We start from the raw sequence: 20,113 nt of genomic DNA, 5'->3' as shown, positions 1-20,113 counted from the left end.
GTTTGCTGCTGAGCAGGACAGTGGCTTTTATATCTCAGAAAACAGCTGCCTGCTATAGTTATGAGTTGCAAAATTCTCTGTGAGATCATCAGTGCAAAGTGACACCTTTAACATTACACACAGTCATTTCACCTATTGTTTAGATAAAAATAATGTACTATATGTCAGTAGACATTTCTCTTACCACACAAAGGATATGAAGGCTATCTTGTTCCCAGGCTCCCATTTGCCTGTGGCATAATCCCACAGGCAAATGGGAACCTGGGAGCAGTTTAAAGTCTAGCCACACTCACTTGAGGGCATGAGGGCAAAATTGGCCTGATCTTTTAAAATTTGCAAAACAGATCTAAGTTAAAGCTGAATTAGTTGATGTTTTGGCCACACAAAACCAACTCTAATTACAACACTGATATATTATCAGCTTATAAGAAGTTGATGATAATGAAACAAACAGTTGCTTATTTCACAGTAGTTACAGAGCAACATGATCATTCATTTGGGCGGTGTGTGCTGAATCTAAGTCTAATAGTTACTCTCTTTTTAGCTCTGTTTTTGGTCTCTATCAACTTGGCGTTTTAGCTTCTAGCACCATGTGCTCGTCTCTAAGTCTGTGTTTGTCTGCTAGTTTGCTGCTGAGCAGGACAGTGGCTTTTATATCTCAGAAAACAGCTGCCTGCTATAGTTATGAGTTGCAAAATTCTCTGTGAGATCATCAGTGCAAAGTGACACCTTTAACATTACACACAGTCATTTCACCTATTGTTTAGATAAAAATAATGTACTATATGTCAGTAGACATTTCTCTTACCACACAAAGGATATGAAGGCTATCTTGTTCCCAGGCTCCCATTTGCCTGTGGCATAATCCCACAGGCAAATGGGAACCTGGGAGCAGTTTAAAGTCTAGCCACACTCACTTGAGGGCATGAGGGCAAAATTGGCCTGATCTTTTAAAATTTGCAAAACAGATCTAAGTTAAAGCTGAATTAGTTGATGTTTTGGCCACACAAAAACCAACTCTAATTACAACACTGATATATTATCAGCTTATAAGAAGTTGATGATAATGAAACAAACAGTTGCTTATTTCCACAGTAGTTACAGAGCAACATGATCATTCATTTGGAGCGGTGTGTGCTGAATCTAAGTCTAATAGTTACTCTCTTTTTAGCTCTGTTTTTGGTCTCTATCAACTTGGCGTTTTAGCTTCTAGCACCATGTGCTCGTCTCTAAGTCTGTGTTTGTCTGCTAGTTTGCTGCTGAGCAGGACAGTGGCTTTTATATCTCAGAAAACAGCTGCCTGCTATAGTTATGAGTTGCAAAATTCTCTGTGAGATCATCAGTGCAAAGTGACACCTTTAACATTACACACAGTCATTTCACCTATTGTTTAGATAAAAATAATGTACTATATGTCAGTAGACATTTCTCTTACCACACAAAGGATATGAAGGCTATCTTGTTCCCAGGCTCCCATTTGCCTGTGGCATAATCCCACAGGCAAATGGGAACCTGGGAGCAGTTTAAAGTCTAGCCACACTCACTTGAGGGCATGAGGGCAAAATTGGCCTGATCTTTTTTAAAATTCCCCTTCTAATTACAGATCAAGTCATTTGCAGCATTCCTGTGCGTATTGAGTGGCACAAGGGCTCAGTACTCTTACTCAAATCTGTTATGCTCAAGTACTTAAACACATTAATTCCTAATCGTTTGTGAAAGTGCTACCTCAGAGGTGGCAAAGTGCTCCCATGTTGTCTTTATGGCTCCTGACTCAGGAATTCATATTACAGAAACTCTCACGTTTTACCGGCCATCTGTCATTCAACAGCAGGAACAAAGTTCACAAGTTCTTAGACCTTAAGCATGTATCAGAATTTATCTGACAGAACTTCAATAAATGAAGCTAAAAAATCTGTCATAAAAATGAACTGTCATAGAAAACACATTTCGTCTACATTAGAATCATTCTACATAACAGAGAACACACATAAGCTGGTTAACAACCAAAATGTCCATCAAACCAACAAAATAAGAAGCATGGCCATACAAATTAGAGAAACAAAAAAGTCAAAAATTTGTTTATTCACCATGAACCACAATATTAAAACGTGAAAATCTGAAGTAAGACTCAAAAGTAATATGCCTCTGCTGTGTGAGGCTGAACAGATCAGGAAATTCGTAGAATACACATGTTGCTACTTACCTGTTGGACTGCACAGTTCACAGGGCCTGAGTATATATTCTGTAGAAGTGTGATTATCAATTCTGCTTACCTCCATATTTCAACAAATTGTATTTCATGGAAAGCTGAAGTTAGCAGGAAGTCTATATCCGTTTACCAGACCACAATTACATAATCTACTGTGGAGAAACAGCAGGGAAACCTCTCTTGGTTGGATCCATTTCATATACAATGAGTCACACTGCCTCACAAATGCCCAGAATAATGAATTTCATTCATTACGGTTTGAATGGATAGTTGAATAATCCATGACAGGCTGGATGGCTGCTCTACAGAATTTGGTTAACCGCCAACAAAATTAATGAGTGTTGCTGTTGCTCTCCAGTCAGGTGGACTTTATACCTGCTAAACATCAGCATGTTCATATTGTCATCATGCTAGCATCAAAGCAGGTAACCACCCAGGGACCGAGGTTTACTGCTTCATTTGGGTCTGCATAATTGGATTAATCACAAATTTTCTAGAAATCTATACCAGTTATATATATCAACTGTGAATATCCTCTGTTCACCATCTTGTGGCCCAGTCTTGAAGAGGGAATCTGTGTGAAATACTAGTTTTGAGTCCTGAATTGCTGTTGTTTATATTTGTTGCTCTTTTCTTGTAAAGTTGTATATTTATCATTCTTTTTAATGACTTGACACACAAAAAACCTCGGGCACAGAAGTCTTATTCCATCATAGGTGCACAAAAATGCTACATTAACTGTCAGTTTCAAAAATCTGACAATAATTTTCTTTAATATTTGATTGATTGCTCAGTGTTTTAAATGTCAGAAAAAAAGGAAAAATGCCTCATAATGCCAACATACTCTAATTTGTTAGTCTGACCAGCTGTAAAAAATACAAAGATGTTGACTTTATTATTATTGAAAAAACTATTATTTTATTATTATTATTTATAATGTTCACATTTGTTAGGCTGAAACAGGTCGTAAACAATTAATCAATTACTAAACTTTCAATTAACCTCTGTCAATCAATTAATCAAGTAATCATTTCTGCTCTAGAGTAATGGATGGTTTATAAGTGCCTGGGGAAATAATGAAACTGCCATGAACAGTGGGGGTCACTAAGGACCCAAGAACAACTCTTTGCCCCTCAAGAGGTTAATCCGGCCATGGTTAGAATGCTGACGTAAGCAATGACCTTACTAAACTGAAGGACAGCCTCACAGAGCTGTTAGCATGGCTTCACTAACTCTACAGAAATGTTGGTTCATGTCTGCTTGTGATCTACCAGGATGTGAAACATGTCATATTTGTGCTGTTGCATTTTAATCGACTATGTCGGACATCATCATTTTCACACTGAAATGATAAGCTTTCAAACTAGTTTACTTTTAATTTAAAAAAAACAAACATTGCATTTTCAAAATAAATATTTTTAATAGTTACACTAAAAACAACTTCACCAATAAATATATTAATGTGAAAATATACTAAAAATGTGTGGCCGTACAAGCTCAAAAAAAGTCATTTAAATACATGTAGAATGTTGTCATGAGAGGAGTGGAGGGGTGTGGGCTCGGAGACAGCAGCCAGTCTCAGTGAAAAAACACTCTCAGGCCTCTAGTGTGAGGGTGGCAGCACAGGAGGTCAGTTCACATGAACATCAGTGGTACAGCTGGTGCTAACAGAAACAAAGGTACAATTCATGGAAAGTTGTGCGTTGTGGAGGGTTTTCTATGTAGCAGGTTTAGGGTACATGAGTCTGATATTGAGAACCTTTAGTATGGCTCAGCAAATCGGTTTTTAGACATCACAGCCTTGTTGCATGGAAAGAGTGAAAGCCATGTGAAAAAATTGTTTTCAATCTATGGAAAAATTACTAAAATCTGTGTCTAAAGTCAGAATTGTGACTTTAAGTCTTGACCCATCTCCTGAATACCTGCTAAACTGACCTGCTAAACTGACTGTTTGTCAGAAGACAAAATGGTACACAAGAATTGTATGCACTACAATTAGTAACTTACACCTTTGAATGAATAATTTGTGCACAGTAAATAGTTATTCATTCCTTCAAATAAGAGTCAAAGTTACTGTAGCAGTTAGAGCTGGTGTTACAGGTTGATGTGGAGTCACTTAGGGAGTAGTATTTTAGTGTAGAAGTGCCCTTATTTTATTTAAGTTTTATTCCCTCAAATGAATTTAATTAAGCATTGATTTCACTTGTCTTTGTACTGTCAATTCATTGTGACATACAGTTTACATTGGGCGTTGTATTACCACTCCTTGTTTTCTCATGGTTTGCCAGCTTTAGCTGTTAGGTGCACACATGCTGCTGTAAAACAGTGGACAATATAAGAATTAGATGTCTGACTGAGATACATATACTCTATTTAAGGTTATAGCTATTAATACAGTGTTGTGGACATTAAATCTGAGCTAGATATATTTTAAATAATATGCATAATATATGGTAACATATACTGTAGTAAAGTGACCTTAACTTATTTCATATCAGTATTTTTAAATCCTCCTAGTAAAGTCTGAAGGTATATATTTAATAGTTAAATATATACCTTCAGACTTGACTTAACTTTATATCCTTTTTTTCCTTCATCATATATTTCATCAAAGAGTTGGGCTTTTTTCTCATATGGTAACAGTTTAACATTAAAGGAAATGTTTGATTTGTACTAAGTGGCTGTGTCCTACTGGATACACAACAGTATAATACTTGGGAGTGACGATGTTATGTTAGCGCCTGGATTAATTATCATAGAAAACACTGTGCAAGCCCAACACCCTCAGACAAGAGGCCTAAAACTGATTGGACAGTCTTCACTAAATTAGGTCCAAGCTTAGCAGTCGCAATGAGACTCCTTAAGCTCTCAATGACGTCTACGGGTCCACAAGTGCAAAACCACATGTCCATCGCCCCAGTCAAAAATGAAAAACACCTGTGTTGGCACATCATTCCCACACATGTTGGTGGCTGGGGTTTCTATCGGTCAACAGGCCCACCATGATCCCCCTCTGGCTGGTATGAAACACAGCTTTAGTTTAAAACAGGAATGTCAAAGCATTGTCTTTCAGTCCTTTTTCCCCAGAAAAGGTGTCACAGTCATACGAGTTCTCCATTCAATCTCCAGACAGACTGAAAACAGTTGAGGGGTATAAACAAAAATTACCTTAACACTGCATATAAATATCATAATACAGAATACTGAACATATTATATAAATTAAATGTAGTGTACTAGACAAAGGGATATCTAATGAGCATATACAGATCGTTTAATATGAATTGCTCTGTTTTGGATGCGTGACTATTTCTTTGGAACACGCACAAAGCCATTAAATAAGGAAACTGGAAGGTTGTGGATTTCTACAGTGAGGTGCTGATCTGCTCTGAGATCAGTTTGTCTAGTTACTTCTTCTCCATATATACCTACAGTCATATCCCTTTAGACAGCCTGGTCTCAAGACATTTTGCGAAATAAACACAATACCTCAAAATGTAAATAATAAACTCTCTGCACAAAAAGAGAGACAGATCCATTTTCCAACCAAGGAAAGGGTTAGACAAAGGAGGCAGGAACAGGTGGTGGTTTGTTACCTTTAACTCTGATAGGCCTAACCCAACTGATTTTAAACACTGACTAAAATATTTTTACTCACCATTAACTAATCTTTATTCCAGTTCTTGCCTTCATCATGTAACCCTTCCATGAGGGAAGAAAGTCATCTTCACATTATCCATCCCCACGGCACGTAACCTGCGCCATCAGTCACTTCACTTCTTAGGTGTATTCTCACACCAGCTGTAGTCAGTCCATACAGTGGAGACAGATCTTAACATCATGTCACAGAGGGAAACAGTTCTTGGACTGAATTTCATACCCACAGCAGACAAGCATCCAGTGAAGTGTTACATAAAATAAAAGACTTCTTGTCCCAGTTCTAATCCATGAGCAGAACACCACTGAGACATTTCCCATTCACACGCCAGTGGCGTATTCGTTTCACTTTAAATAGTGTCTTTTTTTGTAGCAGCAATACACATTGTCGATTTACATATATATATTAATATCTTTAGGCGGAAAACAGACAGTGGCAAGCTCTGCATCCAGAATGTCCTGTCTTGCGTTTTCGTTTCGTGTCCTTGTGGAATGCATCCTCAGGTTTCAAAGTGCTGTGCCAAGAAAAGAATTCCTTCATAACAGTGTAGCTGGTCTCATCTCCTCGGTTTGTCACATCTGTGGAGGGCAAGAGGAAAATCTGGTTAGGTTAAAAACAGCAAACTGGTTTTGTACAGCCTGGTCTCACAGATCATGACAGATGAAGTTTTGCATATAACTGCTCCATGCAAAAAACGAAAGGGGCAGAACAGGAAGTAGAAGTGGATAGTGAGGGGGGTTGTGTGTTGAGAGTTGGGGGATAGATAGACGATCTGGATTAGTTTCCACCACCCGGTACTTTTTCTGCTGGATATAAAATGCAGTTTTAGATTAGATTGCAGTTAAAGATTACAGCTAGAGCTATGTGGTGGGGTGGAGTGGAGTGGTGTGGGTGAACAGGCACCTACCCCGAGGACCCCACCCCCCTTGGGTCCCCTCTCCTCAACACTGAGGAGCCAGTTGAAATCATGTCAGTGGTCACTTCCCCCAAGAAGTGTGTGGCTCTCTAAATCCAAAGCAGTGTGGGGGGCCCTCAAGGGGTCAGAGGTCATAGAAGGAGCTTGGTCGGAGGAGGTCACACTGCCTTGATAACTAGGGGCAGCATTCCCAGCACCTCTCTTTTGGTGCTCAATGATGCACATAGGCGAAGTGAGGAGTTAAACTCTACTCATTAATGCTTGAATGCTTGAGTGTTTTCACAAGTAGAGTGGTGACATGCAAGCAGTATGAACACTCAGTCATCAGAAACCCTTTGTCAGAATGGATGATCATGGAAACCTCAGTCATTCTGCGGTCTTTTTTTTGGTGAAATTCACCTTCCTCACAGGTAGATAAATATACCATCACTGACATGTGAAAACCTCGTAACTGTAGGCTGGCTTTTTTTGTATTTGGAATTTAAAACCAACAGAAAAAAGATATTCTGAGGTCCTTCTACCTGGCCATGAAAAAAAATTTAAGATCTTAATTTAAGGTCCACTAACTGTTCCCCCAAAAGCATCAGAACTTCCATCAATGGACTTTTCTCAGCATGAGTAAAAATTACTGAGTAAACTATCTACCGATGAAGACCATGAAAGCTGTGGGAAAAAAAGGTAGTAGGTAGACCTTGAGTTAATTTCTTTTTTCCAGGCTCCTACTGTATTTCCCACACCAAGAATCACGTTCAAGTTTTGGCTCTATTTATCCTGATTTATGCCTCCCCCCCAAAAAAAAAGTCCATGTATGCTATTGCATGACAGAAAAACAGGGAGAGAGAGATGGTGGTGTGTCATGCAACAGAGGTCCCCCAACAGTTATGTGGTATGCATCTTAACCATTTGGCCATTAGGATGCTCTGAGAAATGACATTTAAAGCCAGCTTTCATTGGAAGTACTTTCTGCTGAAGGAATAGTCCCACTGAAAATTGCTCACAGTGAGGTCGTTGGATTATTAAATTTATGCTTTCTGCATAAAGATGTTTCTGTTAAATATTTTGGTGTCTTTTTTCAATGTTTTGAGCAGACCAAATGAAATTGTATTCATCTGTATTGTATTAGGGTGGCAATTAGTGGATATCTAAAAAGAAACCTGGACAAATAACACCAAAACTCTCTCAAAAGGCAGGCACCACCAGAGGTAAGTGAGAAAATACGGGTGAACCAAACCTTTAAAGGTTTACATGCGGCTCCATGAGCTGGAGCAATTTTTTTTTTTTTTTTTTAACAATGCCCTTTTTCATCCAGCAAAGTACAAAACTACTCTTACTACAAAGTTAAATAGAAAAAAAAAAAAAAAAAACTCTCTTAGTTCTCCAAAAAGATACAAAATTTTTACTCAACACGCAACACAACTGCGTCTGATGATGGAAAAGATAAACAACAACAATAATATCATTGCAGAGATTACATTTCTGTTTATCAATGACACTGTCCTCCCATAAAAAATTACCCCATAGGTCATTTGAGAAAACAGATTATTACAACCCATACTTCGGTTTTATTGTTTAGTGCTCTCTAGTTGCCGTAGTAACTATGACATGAGCAAAAGAGGAAGTTCAGTGACATTGTGTCGACAAAACATTGGACTTTAAGACAGGAGGCTGCTGTTCATTTATGTTTCAAACCAACAGTCAATGCTGTTTCTTTTAGCCACAGTCGTTCTATAACCTTAACCACGTGTTTATTATTGAATGAATGAATGACGTACTTATTTTAATCCAAACCATTAACTTTTTTCTAAACCTAACAAGTTGTTTATTGTGCCTAAACCTAACCAAACCTTTACCATTGCATTGTCAGTTCATAAAATTGAACAGTGATTTTTATCTGTGACATATCTCCTGCTGCCATAGGGACACTAAGTCAGGAAACACTCCCATCAGAGGGTAGGGACAAACCATCTATGTGATCATTTAGGTTGGAAGACTTGTTGTAAACAGTAAATAATGGCTACGGGTTACTTCATCCACGCTGACGTAATATGGAATGTGTAGGTATGGAAATTTCTAACCCTAACCCACTTTTATAATGAATGTAGACAATGTTTAAAGTCTGAGCAGAATAACAGTGTCATGCAATACCTCCAACATTCATAATGGATTAAAACAACATTTCAGCAGTAATCTCATCATCAACTTTTAAATCTGATATGACTGTTGCATCCCACAAGAGACAATACAAGCCCAGGGAAGCATAGAACTGCCACATTCCCGTCTGCAAACACCAGCACACCATCAAAAGGCAGGGAGAAACATGCATTTCTCAGCAGGAAATCATTTATGCTGACACACACAGATGGACTGAGAGATGGGAGGAAAAAAAAGGGGATTCAAGGCACATTGTTTATTGTGATATGTATGGTAAACAAACCTGCAAGTTCTTTCGTTTAACTCAAGTTGGCTGGACTTGCAGTCTAATTGTGTGAATTTGCAGGAACATTTACAGGTCAGAGGGTCCTGCACAAACAAGCGTTTTCTTCTCTCTGAGCAAGGCGCACAGTGGCTGCAAGGGAAGCAAAAAGGGAGACACAGAGACAGAGAGAAAGAGATCTAAGCTATAGAGCGAGTTCTGCAGAAAGGACAGGCAAAGACACATGCAACAACCCCTACCACCCCCCCTCCTCCTCACACCCCAAAGCATCACTCACTAAGATTGCTTTGTAAAGACAATATGTGCATTGGTTTACACAGAAAAACATTTGTGGCTAAGATTTGATGTTTTAGCTATTAGACAAATCCACAAACTCCTGCACCCTCATGACCTTTGGCCCTGTAATCTGTTCAGTTAGAAAAGCTTTGCCAGACTTATGCCATCATGCTCATAACTTTATACTTAAAGAACAATTAAATATTTTCTGCAAATAAATTAATCTTAAATGGTGATATAATCCTACACCAACAGGTATAACCAAAAATTAAACCAATAAAGCCAAGACAAATTGTTAACTGATCCCACCCTTCCACCACAACATCCTTCTGCCACAACATCCTTTTTAAGCAGGAGCACAAATTATATTATATGAAGGAAGGGAAAATGTCATTTCACTCTGTCTTTAATGTACTATAGAAATTTCATTTTCTAAGGCATTATGAATTGGGTTCAATCTAAGTTTGCATTGTCATGCTTGCAAATCAATGCCATGACAAAATAATGAAATTTACAGGAAAATTTGGTTTGTTATGAGGAAATTAATGATCACAGCTGAAGATGATTCCAGGATTGCCCATCATCACTGCAGAACCCTAAGTCAAGTAGCTGGAGGCAAAGCCAACCGAGCCAACTTTACAAACACTTTACAATAAATCCTTAAACGGCAGAGCAGCCATGTGATTCACCAAAGGCAGTATGGTCAGCCATCAGAGGCACATGGAAAATGATTAGTTTGAAGTTGAGGCAGACACTATAGTTTTGCAGTATCTGTTACAGTGCTCAGCTTATGAGACAGAAGGTCACACCAGAGACACAACAAGGACAGAGCTAGATATACTGTAGAAGGAGAGTCCCAATGGGGCATCAAGGAACTAGGCTTTGTCTCATAGAACTGATTGGCACAGCACACATCCAAGCAGCAGGATCAATTCTGTATCCCATTTTAGACCTCCTGTATGAAAACAGGAGCAAAACAATCCAAAGCAGAACTTATCTGTGATCCTCTCAAGGCTACAATGATCTTAACCTGCACACACCACATCTGCACTTCTGTACTTTTATTGTACAGAAGTGCAAAACTGTGGCAACAGATAAAAATCCTCCAACAGAAAATACAAGCAGAAAGCACTCATCAGCGCAGCACACTACAGACTGGCAGACAGCAGTGCTCCAGACTGCGAGCATTTTTTGAGCATGTGCGAGTCAAAATTTCCCATGGTTGCATTTGTGCAAGTGCATGATTTGGCTGTTTTGGTGCCCGTTACAGTGCAGGCACTGCGTTAGCCTTTGTGGTTGAAAGTAGTATTGTTTCTTCTTCACTGGCTCAGTCCGTCTCTCCCTACCTGCACTCTCCCTGCCTGCACTTCTATCATCAGTGCACATGAAACGAAGAAAAAAACCCATTTAGCTGCTACAATGTTTCAAAGATGAGGCAGTCTATAGTCTATTTTCAAAAATAAAATGAGGAGAAAGAGGATGCCGGTGAAGCAGGAGAGCCAACGAAAAGTCCCAATTCAGTCACAAATGATGATGAGAGTGTAGGCTGCAGGGAGCATGTGGGTGCAGGCAGTGAAGAAGAAAAGGTACTGCTTTCAATCACAATGGCTAACGCAGTACCCGTGATTGTAGTACTAGGGGAAACAGGAAAAAAGTGACAAAAGAGGTACTCCGTTCAGACAGAATGTGAATACAACCTATGCCAACAACATGTCCTGTGCCCAGTTTATAGGAGTCAGACAACCTCTGGGAAAAGTCTGGTGACAAAATTGCCTATGCCCCCTACCGTACTATATTTTATTATAGATGATGCCACGGATGTCTCCACCAAAGAATGTGAGATTGTCTCTGACATTCCAGTATCCTAACTAGCCTTATTGAAGTTGAGGGTGTGTTTGTATGTCTCATGTCTCATGTTTCCACATAATAAAAATAATGATAATGAAATATAATACTTATATATCTATAAGTATTATAGTAGCCTAATATTTATAATTTAATGTATACATTTTATTGATTAAATGGGGTGGCTTTGGCTCAGGAAGTAGAGTGGTTTGTCCACTCGTTCCAATTGGAAGATTCCTGGCTCCTCCTGTCTGCATGTCGAAGTGACCTTGGGCAAGATAATTAACCCTAAATGTACCCCCCCAATGTATCATCGGTATGTGAATGTGAATGATATAAAAAGCTCTGTATGTTTAGAAAAAAAAATACTGTATGAGTGGATGAATGCAGTTAAGCAGTGTGAAGCAGTTTGAGTCGTCAATAAGACTAGAAAAATGCTATATAAATGCAGTCAGTTTACTTTAATTACCGGTGCGACAAACTGAGAAAGTTGGGACCCAGCGCTACCAGTGGAAAGGTTAGTCTGGAGCCTTAAAGATAACCATTCTCCATAGAGATAGCATGACAAACAGTTCGGCACTTCTTATCCAATTAAACAACCTACCACTGAGAAGCCTCAAGACACACACAAACCCCATGCAAACACAGAAAGCCCTATTGTCAGTGGTGACAGCAAGTGAGTTTTCTCCACCTACGGCAACCTCAGCTCATCTCCGAGCTCATCCTCTATTTACACCTCTAAAAATAAAAATAGGTTGACCGCATGACACCTGTTGCTATGATTAAACTGTGGAAGAAGCTGAGGTCCGAGGGTCAGGTTTATGCAACTGGAGTCAGCAGCGGGTGGTCTGAAGCGCTGCTATAGCCACACCATAAAGCACTAAACCTGCTGCCATAAAAAGAGCAAACTCAAACTGCAAGAGCACTAAAGATAGGTGGAAGAAGGATCTGAAGGCCCTATTCTCTACTTCCATTATCTACAGGAACCACAATGGTACGCTTCTACACTTGAGTTGGTTGACATACTTTTGACTTCCTACATTTTGGCATCACCAAGCATGGTATTTCTTTTTTTTTTTTAACTGAACTGAAAGGAACATGAACAGAAATATGGCATTTCTAACTCTGTGTATTAGCCAAAGTTGAAAAAGCTATTGCTGGGTACTGAAACTTGACTTAATGTCTTTTTTTCCTTTTAGGTAAGAAAAGTAAGAAGAAGGGGAAGGTGTGTGCATCTCAGCATAAAGATAGAGATCCTGTCAGGATGAAATTCTACTGATACTCATTCTGCTGTTAGCAGATGCCTGTTGGCTCCAGTGTCCAGCCCCTTTTTTTCACCCAGTTCAACTACAAAAAGTCACCAACCAATGTAAAAGACATGTTGGTTGTAGAAAACTCATTTTATATTCCACAGCTAACCCAGAAACATCCACCATCCCTCAAAATCCTTCAGAGCAGATGACAAAACAGACAAAAACACAGAACACGTACTTACTATTCTTTCTTTACTTGAACATCTGGCTTTAGCCTGAAATAAAAAAGAGAAGCAATGTGAGTTAGATTTCTGCTTTTATTGCATCACTGTCACTGTGTCTGAGAGAATGTGAGGCTCTTACCTGCAAACACACTTTTGATGTTCTGTAAAACTTAACTGAATAGTATGCTGTGTAACCATCGGTCTAATCCGCATTACCTTAAAGAGAAAGAGAGGACATAACAAGGCAAGGTTTAGATTCAAACAACATCAGTGTGACTTTTGGTAACCCCACACTACAGCCCTGACTACTCTGTAATCCAACAACTCAGAGATATGAACTGTCTATGGCACTGCACATCCCTATACTTCTACTGCCAAACACAAGGCCTTGTCAGTGGCCAGGTGAGCCTTTGACCACATGGATATAGTAGTAAAAACACTGTGTGCTGGAGTAAACAACATATTTGAGATGCCATGCCTTACTGCTTCACTTTCTCTGCTCTGCTTCTGGAGGAAAAAAATTTGTGTCTCTCAAACAATCCAGACACGCAAAACATAACCTTGGCCTGACGGTTGTCGGTTCAGTTTTCATAATCCATGTCTCAACTATTACAAAGAGTTAGCAACCCCAACCCTCTCTGTTTAAGAGCCTAAGCTAATCACTTGTGCTCTCAAATTTAAAATTTGTGGTGTGACACAATAATCTTAACATGGTCCACTTAAAATCTTTTTCTTGACCTCTAAATCACAAGTTGTGGTTTTCATTAGTAGACGGAATTTTTAGGGAGATGACTCAGTTGTCATAATATGACCTAGGTAATTCAGTCATGTGATAACGTATAGCTCCATACTTAGATCACATGACGACAACTGAGGCATCTCCATAAAAACTAAGCAAACTCCATCCACTGATGAAAATGAAGTGAGATGAGATGAGGTTGAAAGTCATGGAAAGAGCAAGTGGACCTAGTGTTACGATTATTTTATCAAATTACTTCCATGGTCAAATATGAACTTTAATACTTAAATTAATTAAAAAAAAAAATTTTGCTTGATTAACTTTATTTCCACTCTGTGCACAAATTACAATTTGAACATCATAACCTTAAACAATGTTGTTGTCAGGAATAGGTTATTATTAAGCGCTAGCATGAAGTCCCACAGTGGTTTGTGAATTATTTAGGTGTCTACATTTTTTTCCATCGGTTAAGTTTAACAAGATGTTGATTCTGGTTTTCCCCCCAGGCTCACCTGCAATGTGACGTTGCGGGCTTCTGTTGGTACACACTCAAATGCTTCGTCACTGCAGCAACCTCCACAGCGGTTGAGGACCACGCAGGAAGGGAAGTACGTGTGCTCTGTGTCCTCTGGATACTCCTGAAAGATGTCCACCAGGAATTCCCTCGGCTGACATATACTCTTGGTGATGACTTCGCTGAGAGGGATAACTAATAAAAGACAAGAGATTGATCATCATTTCATCACCAAGATTACCACCATAATCTTTATAACCAGTGAGAAAGGTCATTAGAAAAGCATGACGTAAGAATGGATTCAGTTCAACGTTCTGTCTTTTTGGCTGGACCACGACAACGGGGCCAGCCTTATAAACACGAATGTCCATAAATGAGTGAGTTAGAGAGAGAGTGAGTGATAAAGTTACACCACTGATCAGCCTAATGACACGTGACTGAGTGCTGATGTTACACCATTGGTCGGTCGGCCAAGTCTTGGAGATTCCCCGTTTGCTGTTGCTCTTTCAAACAGTTTCTATTGCGTCATCAGGGGTCATTTACAGGTAGTGTTGCCAACTTTAGCACCTTTGTCGCTAGATTTACCAACATTTTGCACCCCTTTAGTGAGTTTTCAATCACAAAAGCACCAAGTGACAAATCTAGAAATATTTTGGACAAAACTTAACAACTCTTCATAGAAGAGAGTTGCTGGTATTGCCCCGCGAACGCATGGTTGGGCTTCCCCTCCACAGGCACAGCTCTCTATGCCTCTAATTCAGTTGACCGCACAGCAGCTGACACAGACACAAATGAGCTTCTAACTTTCTCGCTGAGCGATCATTTTAAAAGTAAATATAACTGAAATCATAGCACAGCCTTTGTGTTTAACTTATGTGTACAGTGATTTTGTCAAAGGATATTGCGGTTACAAAATCAGGATTTTAGCAGTGCAGAGGAGTAACTTTGAAATGGCTCCGAAGTGCCCGCTGGTTAACATGTAGTCTTAATGGGCCGCGATTCAGTTACTACCTGTTCCATTGCCTGACGACAGACACAGAAAAACATGTACATGAGATGAGCTTTATTGGGAATTCAACAACAATTTATTAAATTACTGTATATGTGAGCACAGACATTAGGAGAGAAGGAAACAGATAAAGCGGTCCAGCTATATACTAGTTTTTTACCTAGTTTTGTTCAACATTGAGCTATCACTGCTTACTTTTACTGGTGAAGAACAGAGCACTTGGTCACCTTTAAGAAAGTCATTTCTTTCCAAACGCATCCAATATCAATATAAGCAAGCAAACAGTGCCACGGATCTGTTGCCTGAGAAACAACGGTGACACTTTTTGTGCCACTGACAATCTTAACTTCCTGGAAAAAACTAAATAGTATATGTCAAACTGGCTAATTTGACACAGAGCAGTGATGAAAATAAGCCTGCCAACCATTTGGTAGAAAATGGACATGAAATGTTAGATGATGCTCTGATAAGAAAAGCAACTCTCAGTAGTCTCAGTAATTCCAACATCACCAAAAACTACAAACAACAGACATTTAGGGATAGGCAACTTTGGATGTATGGCCATGTGACAAAAGAGTAAAAAGCTAATAATTATTTCAGTGGCAATAATTACACCAAAGCAGCTACACGGAAAGATATCACCTTGGATGGGGTGTTGTGGAGGAGCAACACTTAATATGAATGTGCAAATTATAACTACTCCAGGTGGCGTGCAAATATAAACTTAAAATATGTGGCAGGAAAGTTTAGATACCCCTTCTGCAAAACAACACACAAGCATCAGGTAATATTGGAGGATCAAGAACAGAAAGATCACAGTGTCAGATTGAAGCCTATAACCACAGGATGCACACTGAATTGAGCTAACTGAGGGACCTTCCTAACCTGTCTGTAGTTCCACCCCCTCTGCAGCCCAGAGTAATCCCTCCCACAGTCCACCAGACTGGGTTCCCAGAGAACCCTGGCTAACTCCTGACCCCTGGTTTGTCAGAGCAGCTGTGACCTCAGGCACTGTGGCGCCAGGCTTCACCTCTGACATGTGACCCCCAGGAAGCCAACTCCTGTGCAGGCTCTGCTTCTGGACTAATTCTACAGACTGATAAAAATCCTACACATGATAGAGAGATGAATCTTTCATTTGAAAAGTCTCTGACACAGTATTTGAAGGAGTCTTCATCACGATCAGCACAGGCGCTGACTTTTGACAAACTCAGTTCCTTTGCTGATCATTTTGTAGGGCTTCCAACTGCATCTCATGGTCTTCAGCATTATCACATGACCAAAGTTCCATGCTTAAGTCATGTGATGAACCATCTGCATGACAACTGAGCAAACTCATGATGAAGAGATGTGGTTGAAAGCTCAAGAAAAGTGGGCCCTAAATTAGGATATGTGAGTTTGAGTTTTTTTGTCTAACTATTTATCCCAAAGTAAGAGTTTACAGAGTTGAGGAGTCAGCAATTACTGAGCGACACTTTGTAGGTTTGGATGTTTTTGTGGGATATGTTGTTATTAAAAATGTTAAGTCTCCATCATGGCTGAGGTGGATTGAACAAATCTTATCAATAAGTGTTTAGAACTTTCCACCAGGAGTGATCAGGCCATAGTCATATCTTGTATGACAGCATTTGACAGGTGGTGTGATCTCTGACAGTGTGGGTGTGTGAAGGTCAGCAGTATGCAGATGGCAGACTTCCTGCTCCTCTGCAAATGCTAACAACAACCACACAACCTGTTCAGTGATGTTTATTGTGACTAATCTCTGTCTCCATTCATCACTAACTAACAGGAGCAACCTTGGCCTCAACACAACAGTGTCACTGTCAAACAAACAAGAGTATGGCACCAATCCAAGGCTGACTGTCTACTCTTGTATTGACTTGTTTTTTCCACCAAAAAAAGGTGAAAAAAAAAACAGAAATACAAAAAAAAAGTAGCAGCTGTAGAGGCCTTGACAGATTCCTACCTTTTCTCTCAAATTAACTCCTGTTTTGAAATCAGCACCACTTTTATCTAGAAAGCTCTGTTATAGATAGGACACTTACCCTCATTTTTACTCTTCTCCACTCCCTTGTTAATGCTGGCAGTCTGTAAGAGATGCACATCAGACCAGATGTTAAATCTCTGTCACTTTTTACTGTACACATCAGATTACATGGAAGTATGTAAAGGTATTTATTTTCATTTTACAGGCACGTAAAATAATCACTAAGATTGATATCAGAATAAATCGTGTCACAACAGATGCCACACACTAAAAACATGGTTGTTATGGGCTTTACCCTCCATTCTATCACTGCTTGTTAACCGGCACAAGCATCAGCTCTGTCAAGCCACAAACATACAGTTGGGGAACAAGGCTGTCCTACCTTCAAAATAAAAGTGCTGCAGCCTGTTGCACAAACAGTTCAATGTGACGTTACTGGGTTAACCCAGTGGTTCTCAACTTGGGGGGCGGGCCCACCTGGGGGGGCATAGAGCCACTGCAGGGAGGACGTGGAAGACCAAGGGAAAAATATGGACTGAAACTAAGTTGAATTAGTATTATTTATGTGGGGAAAATAAACAAACATGAGTTTGCTGATGCTATTTTGCTGACTAAAATTCAACTTGGACAACTTCAACCTTTTTAACCATTTTTTCAGCTCCTGAAAGAGGGCACTGTATTAACCACAACATAAGAAAATGAAATTTAAATGGAAACTCTACACACCCACTTGAAAATTGAAAAGTCTGGCTGGTCTGCTCATACTTGCTTTCATGTTTTTAATAATTTGAAGATAAAAGCAAAAAGTGCTACAACTATTGCAACAACTACCTTGTAATGGATGCCTCATGGTACATATAAAACAGTGTTTTATCTCTTTAGTAGCCTATGTGGGAGTGGTGATCTGATATTCTTTACATGCCACTTCCAATTCCAATAATTTCTTCATAGACAAAGAGAATCACTTTTGCTTAAAACTGTTGGACGTTTCAAAATAAAAATTATTTTGAAATGTCCAACAGGAACCGGCCTTTGTTTTGATCGGAAAAGGCTGACGTGACGAACCGACATCCCTGGGAGATCTCCCTTCGCCTAATGTGGCTGCTGTAACCGTCAGAAATATTGCGTGAGAAAGCGGATCGGCCTGTGTGGGAACGACGTGGGCATCCTGCAGTGCGGCAGGACAGGAGAAACCGGGTCTCAGCTTCCACACACTGCGGATCACCGTGAGAAAAAAAATAGACTGGGACTGAACCCTACGGCTGAATAGCTCAGAGGACTGACTGTTTAGAGTTCAAACTACACTCAGCGCTCAACTCTCAGGAAGGCACGCCTCCAGCGGAACTCCATTCAGAAGGCTCTTAGTTTAATGCACGTTCTCCGAAAATAGTAACACACCAAAGCATTAATAATAACCGATAAACTTTTTGGGAATCGCATGAGTTAATATTCAAGTCGGCATACAGGTAATATAGCAATCAGCATTTATTTTTTATCAAAATCACAACTTTTATGACTTATTCGCCCAGTCCAATGCACCCAGTATAATGGGCCTTAGCCAGTGTATAGCGAACCAAAATTAAGCTTTATTTCTATTTAACTAAGTACTTCGCGGTGAATAGAACATATGCCGAAATAAAATGATTGTTTTCATCAGAATCAAAAGACATTCGTGTTACTTATTTTTATCAAGCGTTTCTCTGCGCTTATAAAGCAAATCTTAAACTGGACAATTTTTCAATAGAGTTTGGCTTTGCTTAACAAAAAAAGAAGGGCATGTATTGAGGTTTCAACAAAAACGACAAAGCAAGACGAAGGCTTTTAAATTCAAACAGAAAGGAAACAGTTACCCACTCGGGCAAGCTAGTTTGTATCTGCTCGACAAAACAATTTATTAACACATTTGGCCGGTTATCATTATTATAAATAGCCAATATTTTTCTCTGCGTGTTTATTCACTAAGGACGTAAGCATTTTGTTATCTTTGCGTGCCACCAAGTCCAAAATAAATGAGGTAAGAGAAAGCTGATTTGTTTTAAAGGTACGTGTGAAAGAGAACACACGTCCCTGTCTAATTATTAATAACACCATTAAGGATAGAAAGTCACACACTCACCTTTACAGTGGATAGGTGAAGAACCGCTGCCAAAAGGATTTGTACCAAACTGACAACAAAGTTCATGGTTGTAATTCCGCACGATAAGTCTTGAAATCTCTGCGGTCGTTTAAGAGTCAACGATCTAACAATATCAACAAAAAACACGCATACAGTCAAAAAAATGAATATTAAAAAAAAAAAAAAAACGCGGCAAATCTTGGCTATAGTAAAAGCAAATCCATATGTTCCACATGCATGTGGCACGTTCACAGGGAGACTTCCAGTGTCTCCCAGCAGCGCTCCGCTGGAAACCTTACCATCCAACAAGCCTCGCTCATCCACAGACAGGCACTATCATGGGTTCTGAAATCCACGCTGGAAACGGGCCCTCCGCAAATGTCAGTAATAATGTTGATCGTGGAAGCGGGAGACGAGCGGATCAGCTCACCAACTTTACGCATCGGTGTGTCTCTCTGCGCTCATTGATCCCGCAGCATGAAGGTGTGTTTGAGGAGGGACCAGCAGGAACTGATCGTCCGTATAAAGTGATCCTTTTGCTTTCTTCTTTAAACTTCTTTCTTGTGTTTCTTTTTTAGTGTCCACTCTGGGCTGTGTCTTGGCTTCTCTTCTCTGTAGAAAGGTCTTTGGGGTGGGAGCATCTACAGTAGTTTGTCCCAGGCTCAGCAGCGGTACAAGCCTTTCTCGTCTACTGTCTCCTCTTGGCGGCTGCTGCTGGGGTTCATGCAGGCTCTTTGCTAGAGGCGGGGCGGCAGGGAGGAACCAATGGCAGAGAGGGAGAGAGAAGGGGGGGGGCACACTCTTCATTGATGACATACAGTGTCATTTCTTTTCTGTCGAATTCATGAATATTTCTTGTGTGTTGCTATGTTGACCACCGTCAACTGCCAATAAAATGATAAAATAATAATAGATAGTGAAATATATACTATAC

General features: G+C 39.7%; 1 protein-coding gene across 1 annotated transcript; it reads right to left on the bottom strand.

Moving 5' to 3' along the window:
* Positions 1-3,609: 3,609 nt before the first annotated feature.
* Positions 3,610-19,777, bottom strand: vegfaa (vascular endothelial growth factor Aa). Its single transcript, XM_040117892.1, has 8 exons — positions 19,479-19,777; positions 19,180-19,303; positions 17,122-17,164; positions 14,066-14,262; positions 12,954-13,030; positions 12,833-12,865; positions 9,217-9,348; positions 3,610-6,444 (listed from the first exon to the last, which is right to left on the bottom strand). Exons 2-8 carry the CDS (start codon positions 19,243-19,245, stop codon positions 6,423-6,425), a joined length of 570 nt encoding a protein of 189 aa, XP_039973826.1. The 5' UTR covers positions 19,246-19,303; positions 19,479-19,777; the 3' UTR covers positions 3,610-6,422.
* Between the last annotated feature and the right edge of the window lie 336 nt (positions 19,778-20,113).

This window comes from Xiphias gladius, chromosome 22, assembly GCF_016859285.1.
Source record: "Xiphias gladius isolate SHS-SW01 ecotype Sanya breed wild chromosome 22, ASM1685928v1, whole genome shotgun sequence".
Taxonomy (NCBI): Eukaryota; Metazoa; Chordata; class Actinopteri; order Istiophoriformes; family Xiphiidae; genus Xiphias; species Xiphias gladius.
Note: the sequence above shows the minus strand (reverse complement) of the source record. Positions and strands in the feature narration are given on the sequence as shown.